Genomic DNA, 19,856 nt, shown 5'->3' on the forward strand with positions numbered 1-19,856 from the left:
CTTGCTCTTTGATACATGGCAGCAGCAGATCATCACCAGCAGAAGACACTAGCATCTGCAACACGTACAACCAAGTAATTCTGACTTTACTTCCCCTCTGAAGGGGTCACTTGCAGGTACTACAAAATAAAAGGCACTAGTGAGTGTTCTTCCAGCAAACATCTTCCCAAACCAATGCCTCCCTGTACAAGAAAGGCTCTGTGATTACTTTCTCCAGTGAAGCACTCTACCTCTGACACCAATGTAATGAAAGCCTTACCAATGCTACTGTTAAAGCTCCTTTAAAATCCACTAAGTTTTCTAACCACACATTTTAAGAGAATTTCAAATGTTATTCTATCATTTATCAGGAATTTTAGGAGCTGTCACAACATATTGACCACATATGTACGTTATAGATAACAAATTGTGTCATAAATACTCTTTAAAAAGCAGACTACAAGAATTAAACACAATATGGTTCTCATCACGCTGCTAAGATCAGCTACCGAAGTGGATGTGATATTCAAAGACAGATCTCAGATCAAACCAGTTTCAGCTGCAAGGGTAAACTGTACTACTTTTGCAGACTCTACCAGTCTTTGTTCCTATTTCTTTGTATAACTACACAGCCTCTCAGTTGATATCACACAACACTACTCCAAATTTCACTATAACAGCACACCTTCAGCACCCACACAGATCCCTGTATTTCCTCTCCATCTTCATGTATTTCTTTTGGTTACTTCAGGAATCCTTGGATGGTTTCTTAGTATTTCTTTGTATAAAACCTTGCACAGCTAGACCCAAATTTTAAATATTACCACTATATAGTAGAAATAAGATGTTAAGATTTTAAAAACAAGAAGGTGCTCTTCTCTCTTCAAAAAGAAGTAAATCAAAACAGATGCTGCAATTCCAGCATGTTCAATTTGACAGAGATGTGAGTGACGACAATACAACTTTAAATACAGTAAGATCAGATTCTCTTAATTTTCCATAAAAATCAGTTCTGTCATTGTTATTTTTTAAACATACATTCATATTCAAATATACTTTAGAACAATGATTTTCAACTGGTCAACTGACCCAGATTTTCAAGTTGGAGCACCCAGGTATTATATTCATGGATCCAAAAATACTGACTAAATTGTGATGATTCTCTGGAGATTCTCCAAGAATCTGACTCTTCAGAGGCATTTTCTTCCCCTGCAGAAATGTGTAGTATTCCACAGATTGGAAACTACTACCTAAATCAGTCACTAGGACTTTACCACTCATATTCCTGGGCTGCATCAAAAGGAGCGTGACCAGCAGGTCGAAGGAGGTGATCCTGCCCCTCTACTCTGCTCTCGTGAGACCTCACTTGGAGTATTGTGTGCAGTTCTGGTGTCCTTAACATAAAAAGGACATGGAACTGTTGGAACAAGTCCAGAGGAGGCCACGAGGATGATCAGGGGACTGGAGCACCTCCTGAATGAAGAGAGGCTGAGAAAGTTGGGGCTGTTCAGCCTGGAGAAGAGAAGGCTGTGTGGAGACCTCATAGCAGCCTTCCAGTATCTGAAGGGGGCCTACAAGGATGCTGGGGAGGGACTCTTCATCAGGGACTGTAGTGACAGGACAAGGGGTAATGGGTTCAAACTTAAACAGGGGAAGCTTAGATTGGATATAAGGAAGAAATTCTTTACTGAGAGGGTGGTGAGGCACTGGAATGGGTTGCCCAGGGAGGTTGTGAATGCTCCATCCTTGGTGGTGTTCAAGGCCAGGTTGGATGAGGCCTTGGGTGACATGGTTTAGTGTGGGGTGTCCCTGCCCATGGCAGGGGGGTTGGAACTAGATGATCTTAAGGTCCTTTCCAACCTTAACTATTCTATGATTCTATGATTCTACTTACTCATCAGAGGATGCTGAATGTGTCTCAAGTTCTTCCAGATCTCTCAAAATGTCTGAACTGGAGCTGAAAGGGAAAATAAAACACATGTAAATTATTTCAGTCACAGAGGCTACTTAAGTCAGGGTGTTATTAAATTCAGCTATCCCTACTGCATCAACACTGAAAGAATCTGTGTGTGTAGATCCATGCAGACATGTACACACACACACATATTTAACTATGAGTTTAGCAATGTCAGTCAGACCTCTTCTCAAAGTTTCAAAGAAACCAATTCCACAGATGATTTCAGCCTGCAATTTAAATAAGAATTTTTGCCAAAATTCATTAAATCTGAATTAAGTGAACATAATTCTTAGGTCAAATGTTGATAGATAACTTTTATTGCACGTTCAGGTTCCATGACATAAACTACTGCAAAGCTCTTAAGTATATGCCAAATTGCAGGGTTGCAGAAATCAACTAACAACTGGCAAAATGGTGTTTTCTGGAAACTATCCTTCAAAAGATGCCTGTCAGCTCAGTCTGTACCTCATTACAGAAATTACATTACAAAGCATGTTACACAAACAGTTGAGAGAGATTCTACTGTAAACCATGGGACAAGCAGTTAGATACCAGTTCTCTTGGATTGACTTTAAAAGGTTTTACAATCAAATAAATGCTCTGTTTGTTAGAAGACAGCAGACATAAACTGTAAAAATACATTCCCCAAGTCATAACTTTATACACAGATTATATGTTTGTTCTAAACACATATTAAGGAAAACAGCCCAAAAATACTCATTCTCACAGGACAGATTCCAGCGCGGCAAAGTGGAATCTTCATAATATGGATGATTGCTGAGGTTTATAAATGGCATTTCTGCCAAAGAAATAAGTCTTAACAAACAACATGTCTCATACTAGAGAGGCTGTCATTGTGTAGAAGACCCATGCAGTGGTTTAGTGGGCACTTCTCAAAGGTGGAGCCACATTTTCAGTCCCTGGGATGACGGAAGGTGGAAGCATCTCATTGCTCACTTCGGCCCCAGCACCCCTCAAAGGGTGGACGCTATGGTCTGCTGCCCTCTTGTACTATTTCAGTATTGTCTTTGCTTTGCACTGTTGCTGTCGGAGTTACAAATCAAAAAACCAAGAACCGTTTTGTACACCACTTCCATTCCCCAGGTGCAGGACAGCAGTCCAACATGGTGGCTCTTTACCTGGTTCACAGATGTTTGAGAACAGGAGTTCACCGAAACACTGAATATTCGTAACACATTGCATCATTAGAGAGAGGGTAATAATTCCAATAGGAGAAGGAATTTAAACCCCAGTGATGCTGTCAGGCATCTGACAATGCTCAGGGTGCATTAAGAATGGTTTGGGTGCACCCTGATCATTCATGGAGAGCCCTCTGGGTACAAGAGCTCTTGCAGGCAGTCAGCTTGGCTGCTCCTGCTCAGCCAGTTTGTTGCTGTCACCCTGGGCTCTCCCAGTCACACAGACGCGGTCAGTGGCTCCCAGTCCCCCAGCCTGCTGGCCAGCACATCCTGCACAGCGTGTTCTCCGTGCGCAAGCCACTGTTCCCAGTGCCTCTCACCAGCCTGGACCTCTCCCAAAGACACCAGCCAGCATGTCCTCACAGAGCATCACTTCCATCACCTGAAGATGCCCTGTGTTGAGCTAGGATTCAGCCATAGAGATCTCCACACTATCAGTGTAATGGCATTACAAAACACCAGCTCCTAGGACATACCTGGAGACTGAGAATCACATGCAAACATAGCTGTTTCTTTTTTTTTAACAAGCTTTTCTTAAATTAATAAATGGCATGGAAGTTTTACAAGGTGGCAGGATTGTCTCATCCATTACCATTTTGTCTCCTCCTGCTGCCTGTCCATCCCTCTGAAGAGGGATTCATCAGATGTGACTGTGGTGATAACCACAGAACCACCAACAGGATTTGAAGGGTGAACACCACCAACAGATTACATTAGAAAAACCTTTCAACACACGCACATTTAGTCATAAAAATAAAAAAGGAAAAAGATACCAAAAATGTACATAAAGAACTGGTGCCATACTGTGAAAATTATTTTGAACAAAACGGAATTAGAAGTTTCATGTACAATTTTAGAAACTCTTCGATGATTTCCTGTGAATTTTCATGAACGGCTAAATACATCTACCAAATTAAAAGCATTACCCAACAGAGCAGCTTTAATATGGAAACAAAGTCACCTGAAACTAAAAGCAATGCCTGCACTTATAGGGGAAAAATGTTTCATCCTGCACCAATTCCCAGTACTACTGCTTCCAACAACCAGCAGAGCAGCAGGCACTGCCCAGAGCCCAGCCCCACATGTGAGTGCCTGCACAGAAGCGAAGATCTGGATGCAGTCGAAGGGGAAGGAAGAGGATCACTGTATCTTCCTCAAAGCATCGGTTCAGTACGGCTACAACCTGGTAATACAATTGACTGCTAACCTGTTTTTTTACTCTCTAAAGTCCATCAAACCTCATTCTGGATACACAAACTGGATGCCAAGGAATGAGTTATTATATTTCTGAATCCTATTCCGATGTTCCAGTCACATTTTTAAAAAAAAGGAGGGGGACAACACAAGGGCCTATGTGCATGCTTTTAGTCCCCTAAAATAGAAAAAGAACAGGTCTGATGCCCGAACATGATGTACTTGCTTGTGTTATTATCATTTATTACCAACTGCGTTTGTCACAAGCAAAACAATAGAAGTGAAAAAATCTGGCTAACACTCAGAACAATAATGCAAGTTCATAATTCACAAGCGTAATTCACAGTCTATGCCTACCAAATTATTTTAAAACAGAACACAAAATGTCCTGGAGTGAGTTACCACCTTGGCCTATACATGTAGACGTGAATGGGCTATCGACTCACAAGTGATCAGACCCTCAGCAAACCAAATTAACCCCTACGCTGTAATTGCCTTGAGAGATGGAGGATGTATGAACTTAACTGTGCAGAACCAAGCTGCAGGGTTATGAACCTTCCAGCTGTAGCTTGAAAGCCCTTTGTTTTGGAATTTCTTCAAACAATCCATTGTTTCAAGCCAACCACTCTATGAAATAGTTTTCTGCATCTAGTCTCTCTAAATTAATTTCTTTTACAAAGACTGAGCAATTGTTTGGTTTTGACTTGAAGTGATTATATACCTGTCTTCTACACGCAGGGGAAACAAACTGTTTGCAAATCAAAAACCAACCAACCAATCCTCCTTAAATATGCCAGACAGTTAAACAACTACAAAAACCATTTTCAACTAAGCAAAAGGAATTCTGACCACCAACTGAATCCATACTTTAAAAGAAAACTCCTAAACTCTTCTTATCATTGAATGAGTAGCCCTTAAACTGAAGAAAATTAATTAAATAAAAAAGAAACAGCAACCTCATTACACATGTTGTTTCTATACATTTTAGCCTCCAGGGACAAAAGAGATCACAGAATTTAGAATAGTTTAATTCATTTCTTCAGTATTTTCTGCCCATTCAATATCCCATAGATATCGACCTATACTGAGGCCAGACAAAGCAAAACACATCTTCAGACTTTATTCAGCCTCCAAATCAGAAACAATTTCCCACAAGAGATTTTCTGTTCTGTTCTCTACTAAAGGTCATTGTTCTATCCTAAGATTTTACTTATCAGTTCCAGATGAGTACATTTTTATAGCAAAACCATTAAAGTTCCAAAACTTAACTGCTCAGGATGCAACAGGCTGACAGAGCAGGTGACAGGGTGTGAAGAGATTTCTTTTCCTGGACTTGTTCCTGTCTCCATGTTGAGAAAGTGCAGTAACCTCCAGTGACTTGGGCAACTCCCCAACTCTGCCTCACTTTTCAGCAGAGTTAGTTTCTTCTGAGTGCTGATAGACAACCAAGAGTAAACTATTCCTGTCCTGACCATCATTTGGATTGGACTTCCAATCCCAACCCTTTCTTTTTATTAAGATAAACAGACCACCTTAAAATAGAGAGAAAAAGGCTGACGTAAGTGTGAATAACATGTCTCGTTCTAAAAATGAAAGGAGCAAATGTCTCTTTGAATTTGTTTATTTTAAAGGCAGATTAGGTTCCTTCTTGGCTTCACGGTGACCAGACAGGGTCCTTTAATCAGCCCATGCTGCTGTGCATTATGTACTGAGCTCTGGCACGTGCATTGTGCTTTTTTTTTTCTCAATGCTGGCATTAGAAATGAATTACAGCCTGTCTCATTTTATCAATGTCATCTGAAGGTGAATGCCCAGCCACAAGGAGTGAGGGAAAATGGTTTTCTCCACCTTGCAATCCTGCTTCCCCTTTGACCTGCCCATGATGAACAGCATGAGCTTGTTGCTGGAGTGGCCATAAGTCCTGTCTAACATCCAAGATTAACTGTTTAACTACAAAGGCTTCCCTGGCTTCCCACTACCTTCTCTTCAAACTATACGCCCCTGGCACCACTGAGCTTCATCCTCCTCTCTTTGGAGGACAGCAGGTTTGCCAGCCTTGGACCTTCTCCACAACTCCCCATGGATGGCTCTCATCTACACTAAACCTTACGAAAGTTCCACTGTTTTTCTTGACTCTTTCTAGGCTTTCCTGGCTTCCAGTGGCCTCCTCTGCAGCTCGAGAGTATGCCCTTGAGGCTCTGCCTTTAGAAAAGGAAAAGATCTGCTAGATCCATCTTAACTGCTTTCCTTAGCATTATGGCAAGAGATGTCCAGACCCCGTGCCTCTAGACTAAGGACCAATGCCCATCTGAGTACATGCCACAATTTAATCACTTTTCCCCATATGCATCTGAGGTCATCAGCTGTTGCTGTTTGAAATGACTTCTCCAGGATGCTCTTTATCATGTCTCACAGTTCCTGGCCATTTGTTACAGCTCATATTTTTTGTAAGAAAGGTACGAATCAACAACGCAGCAGATAAGTATCATCATCCTTAAAGAATGAACCCATATTTGAGGCCAAAAATCAAAGATAAAACACTCTTATCTAACGTCAGAATATACATCATCTCTGAGCCAAAGTAGTTTAAGATTTATTAAGTCGAAAATGTACTGAAAAAGGCAGTTATTCCCCTGATCAACACATTTTCATATACTTCGCTCATTTGACAGTGATGGCCAGCTGAGGGATCAGCACACTTTCTTTAAACTCAGACTGAAGCCACTGCCAGGGAAGAGCTTGCACAGCTTTCTACCGCTCCGTTCTGTCAATGGACAAGCTGATGTCTACCAAGAGGTTTTCAGAGGATTGCTGCCATCCAGTGAACTGCACACTAACTGAAGCACAGCTCCCTATTTCTACCTCTCCTTCTGCTCATGAACTAAACCCCAAACTCTGCAAAGCACATCAATCCAAGGATAAGTGACTAGCTAGATCCAGATCTCAGATTGTGATCAATAGCTCCTAAACTTAATGCCAAGAAGCCCCATTTACTGCAAACGAGGCCCCTTTACTCAGGCATCAATCTAAGCTGGCAGAGGCTGCAGTCACTCTATGCATTCCAACGTCAGAAAAATTTATGCAAGCTGTAGGTACAGCACTTCTCCACCAGGATTTCAAAATTAAATCACTGTGTTTCAGTGTACACCTTAGTATCTCAAACAGGACCAACAGTATATATTGTCCACTGTTGCAAGTCCTCCACTGTAGTCATCAAGAACAAACATTTTCTTCTAACACAAAGTTTTAAAGAAAAATAATTTGTTTAAATACCTATTATCCTTATTATATAAAATGCTTTTAATAGAATATTTCCTCTACACAGTTCATTAATCAGCTTATCATTGTCCCTCCTATCTTCTTCTCTAAGTTTCCTATTGTTTAAGTAGTTGCATAAAATTTGGCTTCAGTCCCAGAAAGTAAAAGGACACAACAGGACTATTTATATGGAGCACTAAAGCTCTGTGAAAGCTTTACGTATGACTTCATAGCTTTGAAAAATTATCCTTTAAAAGTCATGGCTTTGTTTTGGTGTTTATCTGTTGTGCACATTTTGCTCCCTTGGGTGGGATCATCAATTTATGAAGAGACCAAACACATTTGGGTCAATACTATAATGTCTGTGCACGGCCCATATCTTTTTGCCAGCAGGTGTAAAGCCTTTCATTTTCTCAATTAAAGTATCAACTTTGAATAATATCAGTACAACAGTGATTACTGTACAATGTATGAATTTAGAACATTGACTAACTGCTCCTTAGAAAATATTGACACAAGACTGGCAGAAGACAGAAGGCCTTGAGAAGGAGAAAAGATTCCCTCATTTACTTGCAGCATCGTTTTACAGAGCAAACATTTCCAGATTTTGTTATATTCTATATACTGCTCAAAATCCTTTTTTAATCCATCATAGCATCAGCCCTCCATTTAGAAGTGCTCTCTTCATAAAAACACAGCAGATCTGGACTTCCAAATATATTTCAAGTTTTGACACTTCAATGTGAAAAACCTTTACCCTTGTCAAAGGATATCCTCTTATTATCAGAAATAAAATACAAGCCTCAGAAAATCATTACTTGGTACAATAGCACAATGCTACTTAAACCCTTAAAATCTAGATCATTCTTTTTTTGATGTGTGCTATATTTGTTTTGCTACAATTAACAAAACATTAGCCCCATGGTAACTGCAGAGTGACAAAATACATCTCTTCCTTTCATGCAGCTTATATGACTAAACCTACTTTCTCCAATCCCTGCAAATCCTGCCATAATTCAGGTCCATTTTGGCTGCACCAGGAACGTGCAAGCAGCACACTGAGTACAAACCACCATTCACCACCCAGAGGTCCGCAGCCCAAAGCTAGTCCACAGACATGGCAGAACTTGACACATCCCAAAGGGCCAAGCAAAGAGCTGGATATTGCCCAGGACATCAGACTTTTGCAGAGTAGCTATCAGGAACAGAAACAGTAAAGATGAAAAGTACATTTAATCCTTTCTCCTAAGTGTCCCCCCACATCATCCCTCTCTTCTTGGAGCGGGTGTGATTCCTGTAACCTGTTTCCTAGAAAACACAGGAAAACCTGGGAGTGCTCTTCAGAAAAGTACAGTGTGGAACAAGGAACAGTTGTCAGCCAAGAGGGGCCTCCCATGCATCATCACAAGGCATCATTTGTCACTTTAACTAAGTTTTCACTGTATTATTGTTGGTTTGACCTCTTCTTGAGAAGAGTATAAGAACAGGGAGTTGGATGTAAAGGATGAAAATCTACAGTGCATACTGCCCCAAGGCACATTCCAGAGCCCAACTGCCACTCAGTTGAGTCTAATGCACAACTGGAAGGGGGGGGGGCACATACAACAAAACCCAACCAGCCACACACACCACAAAGCCAAAAAACCCACCACTTCATTTAACTACTTGAGCAGTGCAGTAGCTAGTTTTTAAGGTTAAGCAAACTGCCTTGTACATAAAGAAAAATAAATGAAAAGCACACCACACAAACCAGGGATGTGCACAGAGGAGGAAAGTGAAGATCCCAGAGAGATTCTGAAAAAACAATTCGCACAGACTCTAGTCATTCTGCTCCTCTTGCACAGGAGCTGAATTTAAGAGTAAACCACAGGGAGCTATTAAGCATCTGTTTATCTTATAGAAGGTCCAAGTATCTGTGATACATACCCACAGGTCTGTACAACGAGGGGATTTTGTGTTTGATTCAAGAAGTTTATGGAAATATTTCATTTGGAGAGAGTGAATGCACAAAAAGAAGGAACAAACAACTGCCTTGAGCCAGGCATAGCGCAAACAAATGCACACTTCCTAACAAAATCTGTCAACTCGGGTCATGAAAGCACATTCAGATCACTAGTAACTGCCACATGCTAATACCCTCTAGCAAACTTCCTTACAGTCCCTTAGATACACATTCATCCAGACTTTAAGTTGATATACACTGCTGTCTGCAGAAAGGAAAAGGTAAAGAATAAAAGTTTAACTTTAATGTCAAAGGCCGCTGGAAGAATCATTTATAATGTCATCCACACACCACATTGGCAGTGAAACAGAGATTTAATGATACCTTGGATGAATCACAGATTGGTTTGGCTTGGAAGGGACCTTAAAGCTCATCCAGTTCCAACCCTCTGGCACAGGCAGGGACACCTTCCACCAGACCAGGTTGCTCCAAGCCCCAGCCAGCCTGGCCTTCTACACTGCCACGGATGGGGCACTCACAGCTTCTCTGGGCACCCTGTGCCAGCGCCTCAGCACCCTCACAGGGAAGAACTTCCTTATATCTAACCTAAATCTTCCCTCTTTCAGTTTAAAGCCATTCCCCCTTGTCAAAAGCCCCTCTCCAGGTTTCTTGTCAGCCTGTTTAGGCATTGGAAGCTGCTCTAAAGTCTCCCTGGAGCCTTCTCCAGGCTGAACAATCCCAGCTCTCTCAGCCTGTCTCCATAGCAGAGATGCTCCAGCCCTCAGCATCTTTGCGGCCTTCTCTGGACTTGCTTCAACAGTTCCATGTCCTTCTTGTGTTGGGGGTCACAGTACTCCAGATGGGGTCTCACCAGAATGGAGCAGAAGGGGAGAATCATCTCCTTAGACCTGCTGATCATGCTGCTTGTGATGCAGCCCAAAACATGGCTGGTTTCTGGGGTGCAAGCACACACTGCCACATCATGTTGAGCTGCTAATCAACCAACACCCCCAAGTCTTTCTCCTCAGCGCTGCTCTCAATGAGCTAATACAATGACGACCTAATACAAGCCCTTTCTACCACCCAGGAACTCACGCTTTAAGATTAAAAGTCCAAATTTTCCAAGGTCCTTAGTACCAAAAGGTTAATTGGCAATTAAAAAAGAAAATAAAAATTCAGTAAAATAAAGGAAGAACAGGAATACTTGCTTAAATTCGGGATGAAGAGCCAAGCTGAAGGTGTTTATTTTGTGGAACTAAAATAACAATCAGAGCTCTAGGGCAACTGCAACAGCAGGCACAGGGAGGATAAAGCAGCCCCATCTATCATCCCTGTGCCTGTCAAACATGACATCTCGCACAGATCTGCACGAGCTGGGCCTGTATTAGCCCCGGGGAAGAGCTTCTGCCTGGGCTCCTGCCCACCACCACTATACAAACTGAAGTCAAGATTCCTCAGAACTGCCTGTCAGCACCAGACCAGGCCATGGCCCCAGCTGCAAACCGGAAAACTAAGGCTTCAGGCATATAAAACAGTCACAGGGCCAGCTTCTTCCCATCTAAGTGAGCACTGGAGAGTTGTTTTCCCTGGCCCATTTCATTCTTCAATTGAGATCCTGAGTGGAGCAGCTTCAAGTCACAACCCAGAACAGTGTGAGCCAGCAAGAGCCATTTAACAGGTGCATCTACCTCCCCCTTCAGTTTAGGGCTTAGTTCTTGGTCCACTTTTAAAAGGGCTTCAGTGTTTAAAATCAGGAAGCAACTCTCTTCACGAGTTCAGAGCACTGGACCTTATTTTAAAAGTAAAGAAATTACCAAGATAACAGTTACCTGCATCAAAGGGAAGCAAAAACGAACATCATTTATATGACATCCTGAGAAACCTAGATAAAACTAGCGCATCAGTAATCTTAATAGTTTTGTTACGTATTAGATAGCAAATACAATGATATGGTACATTTCTCAATTTTACAGTAACAATTCAGGCAGAAAGACACACACAGGAAAGAGGGGAAAGGCCATCAGGAAGGGAATGACTTTATTGGTATAATGTAAGTGTGAAGCTAAACAAAAAATGTAATGATACTTTGAAACTGCCACAAAGACCCTTTCTGTCTCCACATAAGTGATCTGCCCAGCTACCATATTGCTGGTTACAGACAGATGTTTAATATATGCTCTCATTTAGTTCAAGTAACTGGAAACAGGCAGCAAAACCTGATCATGTAAAGCAAAGACATTTAACATTTGGTGCTCTATAATCCCCTTGAGCTGATCTCCCCTTCCCTGTATCTTCCTAGGCTTTCATTCACTGCTTAATATCTGCCTCTGTGAAATGCAGCATCTTTAATCCCCATGCTGACTGTGAGCCAAAATGAATTGAAGAAGATTTGTTTCTGTTAAACTTTGACAACTAAATTGTTCTTTTAATAAACAATGATGAAGCCAAGCACTATATTATTCTTAATATTTCCAGAAAAGGGAAGAGGCACATACTATTGGTGTAATGGGAAATGAAGAAATGCTACTACTAGCCCAGCGGTTGTCCTTCAGTTACTTCACAGTATCACAGTATCACAGTATGTTAGAGATTGGAAGGGACCTCAAAAGATCATCTAGTCCAATCCCCCTGCCAGAGCAGGAACACCTAGATAAGGTTACACAGGAATGTGTCCAGGCGGGTTTTGAATGTCTCCAGAGAAGGAGACTCCACAACCTCCCTGGGCAGCCTGTTCCAGTGTTCTGTCACCCTCACTGAGAAGAAGTTTCTTCTCAAGTTTAAGTGGAACCTCTTGTGTTCCAGTTTATACCCATTACCCCTTGTCTTATCATAGTTTGCCATTGAGAAGAGCCTGGCTCCATCCTCATGACACTCCCCCTTTATATATTTATATACACTAATAAGGTCCCCCCGCAGTCTCCTCTTCTCCAAACTATAGAGACCCAGCTCCCTCAGCCTTTCCTCATAAGGGAGATGCTCCACTCCCTTAATCATCTTAGTTGCCCTGTGCTGGACTCTCTCCAGCAGGTCCCTGTCCTTCTTGAACTGAGGGGCCCAGAACTGGACACAATATTCCAGATGCGGTCTCACCAGGGCCGAGTAGAGGGGAAGGAGGACCTCTCTTGACCTACTGACCACCCCCCTTCTAATACACCCCAGGATGCCATTGGCCTTCCTGGCCACAAGGGCACAGTGTTGGCTCATGGTCATCCTGCCGTCCACTAGGACCCCCAGGTCCCTCTCCCCTACACTACTCTCTAACAGGTCGTTCCCCAACCTATACTGGAACCTGGGGTTGTTCCTGCCCAGATGCAGGACTCTACACTTTCCCTTGTTATATTTCATCAAGTTTCTCCCTGCCCAACTCTCCAGCCTGTCCAGGTCCCGCTGGATGGCAGCACAGCCTTCCGGCGTGTCAGCCACTCCTCCCAGCTTAGTGTCATCAGCAAACTTGCTGATAGTACACTCAATTCCCTCATCTAAATCATTGATGAATATATTAAACAACACTGGTCCCAGTACGGACCCTTGAGGCACTCCACTAGATACAGGCCTCCAACTGGACTCCGCCCCATAGACTACAACTCTCTGGCTTCTGTCCTTCAGCCAGTTTGCAGTCCATCTCACTACCTGATCATCCAGGCCACACTTCCTCTGATTATCTCCCACTTCTAAACATAGGAAACCTTTTTCTTCCTAGTACTGCAGGCCTGCAAAGGGTGCCTTCTCCACTCATTGCTGTTATCAACAAGATAGTAAGATTATTTTCAAGATCAGCTTTTTTGCTTTTAGACACACATCAAAAGTCAGTTATTCTGTATTTGGTTTCAATTGCTTTTCACTTTTCCTCCAGCAGCTGGGGCCGCAGCAGCCAGCACCGCAATAGGATGTTTATCTCGCTTATCATTGCCATCTTTGACAATTGAGTAGATAGCAAATTATGATCCATGAAGTAAATATCTTAAACAGATACAAATGATACCTTCAAAAACTAGATAGACCTTATCAGCAGTAACAGCTGAGTTGCCTTCCAAGAAAATTCTCTTTGAACTATCAAAAGGATACATTATTTATAAAGCCTTCCTTGATCCTTCATTCTCTGAAACCAAGTAAGGCAATTTCAGGAGGCAAATCTAAATGCATGAAGGAAGAGAAGTGAACGGCTGTCAGGACTTCAAGGTTTAATGGCATTCTACCACTGACTGCAAACAACGGGGCATTTAAACTCTATTTCTTACAGCAATACTCCACTTAAAAAGCTATTAAAATACTTTAGGCTAGATCAATTTTTGGACCTCTCTAAATAAAACTTCAAACAGAAGGGAAGATGATGCAGTGGAAGAAAAACACCAAATGGTCTCCTCATTCCACAGACATTCCACTCAGTGTTACACTATCACTCCTCTATCAAGACATGACAAAACTATTAAGTGAACTCTGAATGTATTTCAGCTCCATCCCTCAAGGAACTAAACAGCCAGAAACATAGACGAGAATGAATCAGCAACCACAGCTTAGAAACCCATCGTATGAAGTAGGATACATCTATTGCTCGAGGTTACTGGCAAAGCTTTTCAATGTTTGGTCAAATCTGGTACAAACCAGGGAGAAGAGACTCTTCTTCACTAACCTGCTTGTTGATTCAGATGACAGCGAGAATGTAGGAGAGTCTGATCTCTGGCCTTTCTCCAAGGAAGGAAATTCACTTCTTTTGTCATCAGGAGTATCTGGTTTGAGTACCTGGTCTTTTCCAAGGGCAAAACCTGTGTGATGCTCTTCCCTATGTTCTACCAAGAAAAAAGGCAGAGATTAGCAAGAATGACAAAGCAAAATGCTATTGTTTAAATTTCTGCAGCGTTGAGATAGATGTTAATAAAAAAAAAAAAAAAAAAGAAGTTTTATATATATATATTTAAATACCAACGTTCCATTCCCACCTACTTCCTTCCCAAAACTCTCAGTTTCAAAGGTTTAATTTCTTCTCCTGCACAGTAAAAAAACCCTCAAATCAACAAAACCAAACCCTAACCTCTAAGAATCAGAGGCTGAAACAGAAACATTTCATTGTTATGAGCTTCAAACACAAACAAGGAGAGAAATAAAGGGTAAGGATATTTGTCACATTTCCTAAGATCAAACTGCATTTTGGAAATTAGCAAACACTTAACAAGAGAGTGCTGTTCGCTGCTTCTTGCTACCAGTTCACTTCATCCACTGCATGAGGGAGCTTGTTCACTTCAAAGTTTTACACGTCAAGTCAATAGGCTTGTTTTCAATACGAGAAACATTATGACTTATTTCCTTATGCACCTAAGACAGTGTCAATCTAGATTAATTGATGTTTCTATTTTTTAATAGGAAAAGTAATTTCTAAACAACGCATCAGGCAAATCATAAAGCCATTCCACTGTGCCAAGTGTTTTTACCTATAAAAAGACAGACAGTTCTCTCAAGTACCTTCTACCTCTCCAAGAAGAAAACAAACACAGACTAGGAATTATGGGATGTAAAGATAAACTGTCCTTACACCACATACACAAGTGTTTTCAAATGAGTTATTTACCTAGAAATTTGCACAGGCCATTAAAACCATACTGAGACTCATCTCATTAATAATCCTTATTATAGCCATCCACAGAAGTGTTCTGTCCACCCTCATGAACCAAGCTATATTCCTGCTCAAGCCACTTTGACTTTTCCACCCCTCCAGAAATTACTTTGACAGAAATGGCCAAACAGAACTGCAATTAGAGTGCAGATGAGCTATACAATCTTTGAATCCAGCCACAGCTTGCCCTTTCCCTTCCGCTGAAATGCATAATTAAATACCAGGAGCATATTTTCATCTGTTGAAAACAACTGGCAGATTACAGCAAGTCAGTTGTCCACCTAATGAAACATCTCTGAAATTAACAGGTTAAAAATAGCACAGGCCCTGTGCAATAATGCAACCCAGAAGAGCACCATTTTGTATCACAAATATTTATCAAATCCTGATGGTGCTTCCCCTTAGGCAAAGCAAAGCCCTATGTTAAAAGTTATAAAGACTGGAAATGAAACACTTTAAGACGATGTAAATCAGGAACTGATGATTAAAACATCACCAAAAACAGAGCAAGATTTACGGAGAAGCTTAAGTTACATCAGCCAATACTACAGTAGAGGGTAATGGAAGATAGGCAAGTGTTAAAAAGAAGCACAAAAGAAAACAAGTATGCTTTAATTCTGTATAATTCCACTGCTTCCATAAGAACCCAAATCAAGTGGGGAAGGAATGGATACAAAGCCTTTGCTCTTCTCAACAGTTATGTTTCAAATGGCAAGTCATCACACCACTACCGGTTTTCTTCCTTTCATGTATTTTTAATTTCCCTTTTGATAAAAAGGCAATTGCTGTTATAAGAAGGAATACAGGGGGAATGGGCTTTAGGCAGCTGTTCCTTTACCCATAAGCCTTCTTTTATTTTGTTTTGGTTTGTTTAAATGGTTCACAAACAGTCAAACAGATGCAGATATTTGGGATAAAACTAAAAACTGAAACTTCAAAGGCTATTGAAAGCTCAGTGCATAAAAACCAATGAAAGTTCTGCAGGTTTGTCAGAGCCAGCTGAGGTGGTATCACATACGTAAGTCAACACAGTACAGGACGATACATCTGATATAAAGGTTTTTTTCTACTTGAGCACTCTTTTGGAAAAACTATATGGTTTTAATTCAGCTTCTCAAAGCCTGTGGTTCAGCACACGAAGAAAAAGCTTACACAGAAGACACAAACCCAGTAACTCTTAACAGCCAATCACTCCACAGAGCATAGCTAGAAATCATTATCTAATAATATATTGCTTCTGTCTTTGCTATAGAAGAGGAACACCATTGTAAATTATGTTAAACGAGATAAACTTTATCCTTCAGATGCCTTCACATGGAAAGGATTATGTGTCACATCAAGGTCTGCATGAAAGGATAAGGATAAAATTCATACTACCACATTGGTATTTTCACCTCTTTTTATTCCTGAGGGCTCTGCTAAAGGAGACAGCGAAGGGACAGCCAAAGATTAGCTCAGCTCAACTCAGGAGAGCAGGGATTTGTGAGAGCTGATGCAAACTAAAAACCAGATTTTCCCAAGGATACAGACAACAGCGCATCCAATTCTAGTCAATGGAATTCTCTCCAAAATCCAGTATCTTGAATAGATTAAAATTCACAAGTTAGGTTGAGAAATGCTCTTCTAAATCACACATTCAAAGATATACGCACACTGCCAAAGCAACCAGTACCATAAAACAAACAAGACTGAAGATGCCTATAGGGAACAAGTTAATAGCACAAGTGGATATTTCTTTGATGCTGTGGGTAGTGAGGATGACAAACACACACTGGATGTTGTGCCTGACTCATAAAGAACTGAGTAACTGCAGTTGTGCATTCCCACTTTTCACTATGTTGAAGTATATAAACACAAAACAAAGTGAGTTAAAGAGAGACAATATACTGTATGAACAGTCTCCAAGAAGCCAAAGTATTTTTTTGCTTGGACCTCAGCACAAAGGAATACTTGTTCCGATCCACACAAATATCTCTGCAGCTTCCAATTACCAACTCCCCATTATATTAGTGACACAGAAAAGCTGAAACCCAGCAAGCAAGCCCTATGAGCACCTTCATTTCAAAGATGCAGATCGCCACCTGCCCACTCTCAGCAACTTCAGCAGATTCGGATTGGAACCTAAGGTCCCATTTCAACCAGGTAATTAAAATAAGCACCTAAATAAAGGCCATCTATACAGATCCCACTAAAATCAAACAAATTATATATTTATTATGGGTTGTGTTTAGGTACCACATTAAAATCAATAGCAGTCAATTTTTTATGCCTATGATTTTTATGCCTTTTTTTTCCCCCTTAAGGACTATAGAGAAGAACAATGGGAGGAATGAACATTTCTCTTCAGGAAAGCCCCACTCCTTAGTGTGGAACGAAGAGGAGGACTATATTAAACAACATTACTAACCTGTGGCTGCTGCCAAGTCTTTGGCAGTAGTGACTTCTTTGTTTTGAGCACTTTCTGTTTTCCGTTTACCACTTTGCTTCCACCGATTATTTACTTGATCCACCAAAAACTTAAATTCACTTCTGTGTTTCTTTCCTGAAATGGACGAGTGAATTACTGATCATTGCCACAGCACTCTTAAGGTACGCCATAAAAAGTGAAAAGGATGTGAACAGAAAGAAACACAAACCACTGAATTAAAAACGTTTTTGTTACATCAAACGAAAGCCAACTCATCACTGCAATATGCTCCATAGTCTATTAATGATCAAAATCTGTGTCTGTGCTTTTACAAAGTTACCCAGTAGTCAAGAACACTTACACAGATGAAAGCTTAATTTTTGCTCAGAAGAACTCTGTTTGCTTGGTAGTCCTGTGAGGAGCCCTCTGCTAGAAAGAAAGAGCAAAATCTAACTCACAACTGCTCTGCGAATGGCTTTAAAGTTGCTCTGGAGTTTTTCCCCTGTTTCTGCAGTAAAACAATTTCAAAAGCTTTTGTGTCCTGCTTATTACACTGTTTTGATTCAGGTCCTCTAAATCACAGTTAACACTGCAAATACCCTGCACTTTCCAACCACTTTGTATGTTTTAAGCAATTCTCTGGTATTCAGCCAAAGCAATGTTGGTTTTTAATCTAGATACTTCAAATTCTTTACTCAGGCTGGGAAAACACCCGGTCTCCTTAGTCAGACAATGTGGATTACCTAACCCTGGGCACTAACAGAACATGTTGTTTTCCCTACAGAATGCAGCAACTTCTACTGAAGAAGCATATTGGACTGTTGCTACCCACTGCTAGTACAGCATGGAAGCCCATCAGTCCATACACATGGCTTTATACTGATATGTTATGGTGAAGGCAGCAAACGTGAATTTCCTTTCTTTGGAAGGACTTGCAACAAAAGCCACTCTGACACATTTGTCCTTTTGAGACAAATAAAGTACTTCAGCTAAAACCTTTAGCTCAATTTTTTGCCTACCAAAAAAGTGTTCATAATGTTTTCCATGTCAGAGGCAGGAAGACCCAATGGACATCCAAAATGTCCTTGGGACAAAGCAACTGTAACAGCATGAGAAGTAAAGCACACATGGCCCTCCACACTGCCTCTCACAACAGTACCCAGTAAACCAGCTCACAGAGACATCAGAGCTCCCAGTCAGAGCATTTTCCAATCCATCCTTGCAGGAAGCAGGACTCAACGCAGTGGCCAGGGCCCACATACTCCCTCCTCTGCCATCGGCAAGGAAAGCTTCCTGGCAATTGCAATACAGTGATGGACTAAACAAACTGCTCCTGAGATGAGTACACCTCATACTATACAATCCACTGCACACACACAGCCTGTTTTCTTTCCTTGTGTACACATAACTGAAAGTCTCTGCTCTGTAGAAGCCACATGCATGCTGCCCAAGCTATACTTGCAGGAAAGACTAAGGTAAACCACAGCAGAGAGGATGGGCAGAAAAGTGAATGGGAATGCTCAGGACAAATGAGAGCCAAGGGCTAGCAATGGGCAAACTGGGCCACCCTTCCCCTGTCCTGTGACACTGCAGCCCATTGTACTGGGGGTGCACACACCAGCTTCATTCCCATCCCAAAAGTGCTGAGAGCAAAAATCAGCAAAGCAAATTGGCATCCCACTCAGCATGGCCAACATTAAAAGGAGTGGACACCCCTCACCGAGCACTGCATGGAGTATGGCACATCTAACCCTGATCTATGTCCTGCTGCAATGATGGGAGGGGAGGAAAGCCAAGACAAAAATCATATCAAGTTCTGCCCCACAGAAGGACACAGATCTACAACTGACTCCCTCACCCTGAGTAGCTGAAAACGCCACATAAGGTCAACAAGTTCTTTAACAAAAGGACAGTTCTTGTCCCAGATGCTCGTGTTTGAACTGCTGCACATTCATTACCGAATTCCTTTGGAGCTTCAGTTTTTCCAGTATCACTTTTTGTTGTTGTTTTGTGTTCTGGTGTAACTACAAAGCTTTTCAAGTAAAAATGAAATGTCCTGGCAAAACAAGGCACTATTCAGATACGCTGTAAATCACTGCTGTGCTGAGATGACATGCCATGCACATTCCATAAAACTACAGGCATTTCAATAATAAAACAACCAGAGATACAATTACAAATATTTAAAACACAAGATATAAGTCAATAAGCCTCTGCATCACATGGAAAAATGAAAGATTTATAAGCAGAAAAAGCAACTTTTTTAATCAAATGCACTTCTTTTCCTGTAGAGTTTTTAACTCTTTAGATAG

General features: G+C 41.3%; 1 protein-coding gene across 2 annotated transcripts in view; it reads right to left on the bottom strand.

Moving 5' to 3' along the window:
• RAD18 (RAD18 E3 ubiquitin protein ligase) overlaps positions 1 to 19,856 on the bottom strand; it is a 58,787-nt gene that overhangs the window by 12,701 nt on the left and 26,230 nt on the right. The window contains exons 10-12 of one of the 2 annotated variants that reach the window (XM_080625633.1): positions 17,545 to 17,679; positions 14,160 to 14,316; positions 1,874 to 1,936 (exon numbers count right to left, since the gene is read on the bottom strand). In XM_080625633.1, coding sequence (XP_080481759.1) covers positions 1,874 to 1,936; positions 14,160 to 14,316; positions 17,545 to 17,679 — 355 coding nt within the window. The remainder of the gene's footprint in view (positions 1 to 1,873; positions 1,937 to 14,159; positions 14,317 to 17,544; positions 17,680 to 19,856) is intronic. The other variant, XM_080625634.1, reaches the window with a different exon arrangement.

The sequence above is a fragment of the Psittacula echo genome (assembly GCF_963264785.1).
Source record: "Psittacula echo genome assembly, chromosome: 9".
NCBI classification, from domain to species: domain Eukaryota; kingdom Metazoa; phylum Chordata; class Aves; order Psittaciformes; family Psittacidae; genus Psittacula; species Psittacula echo.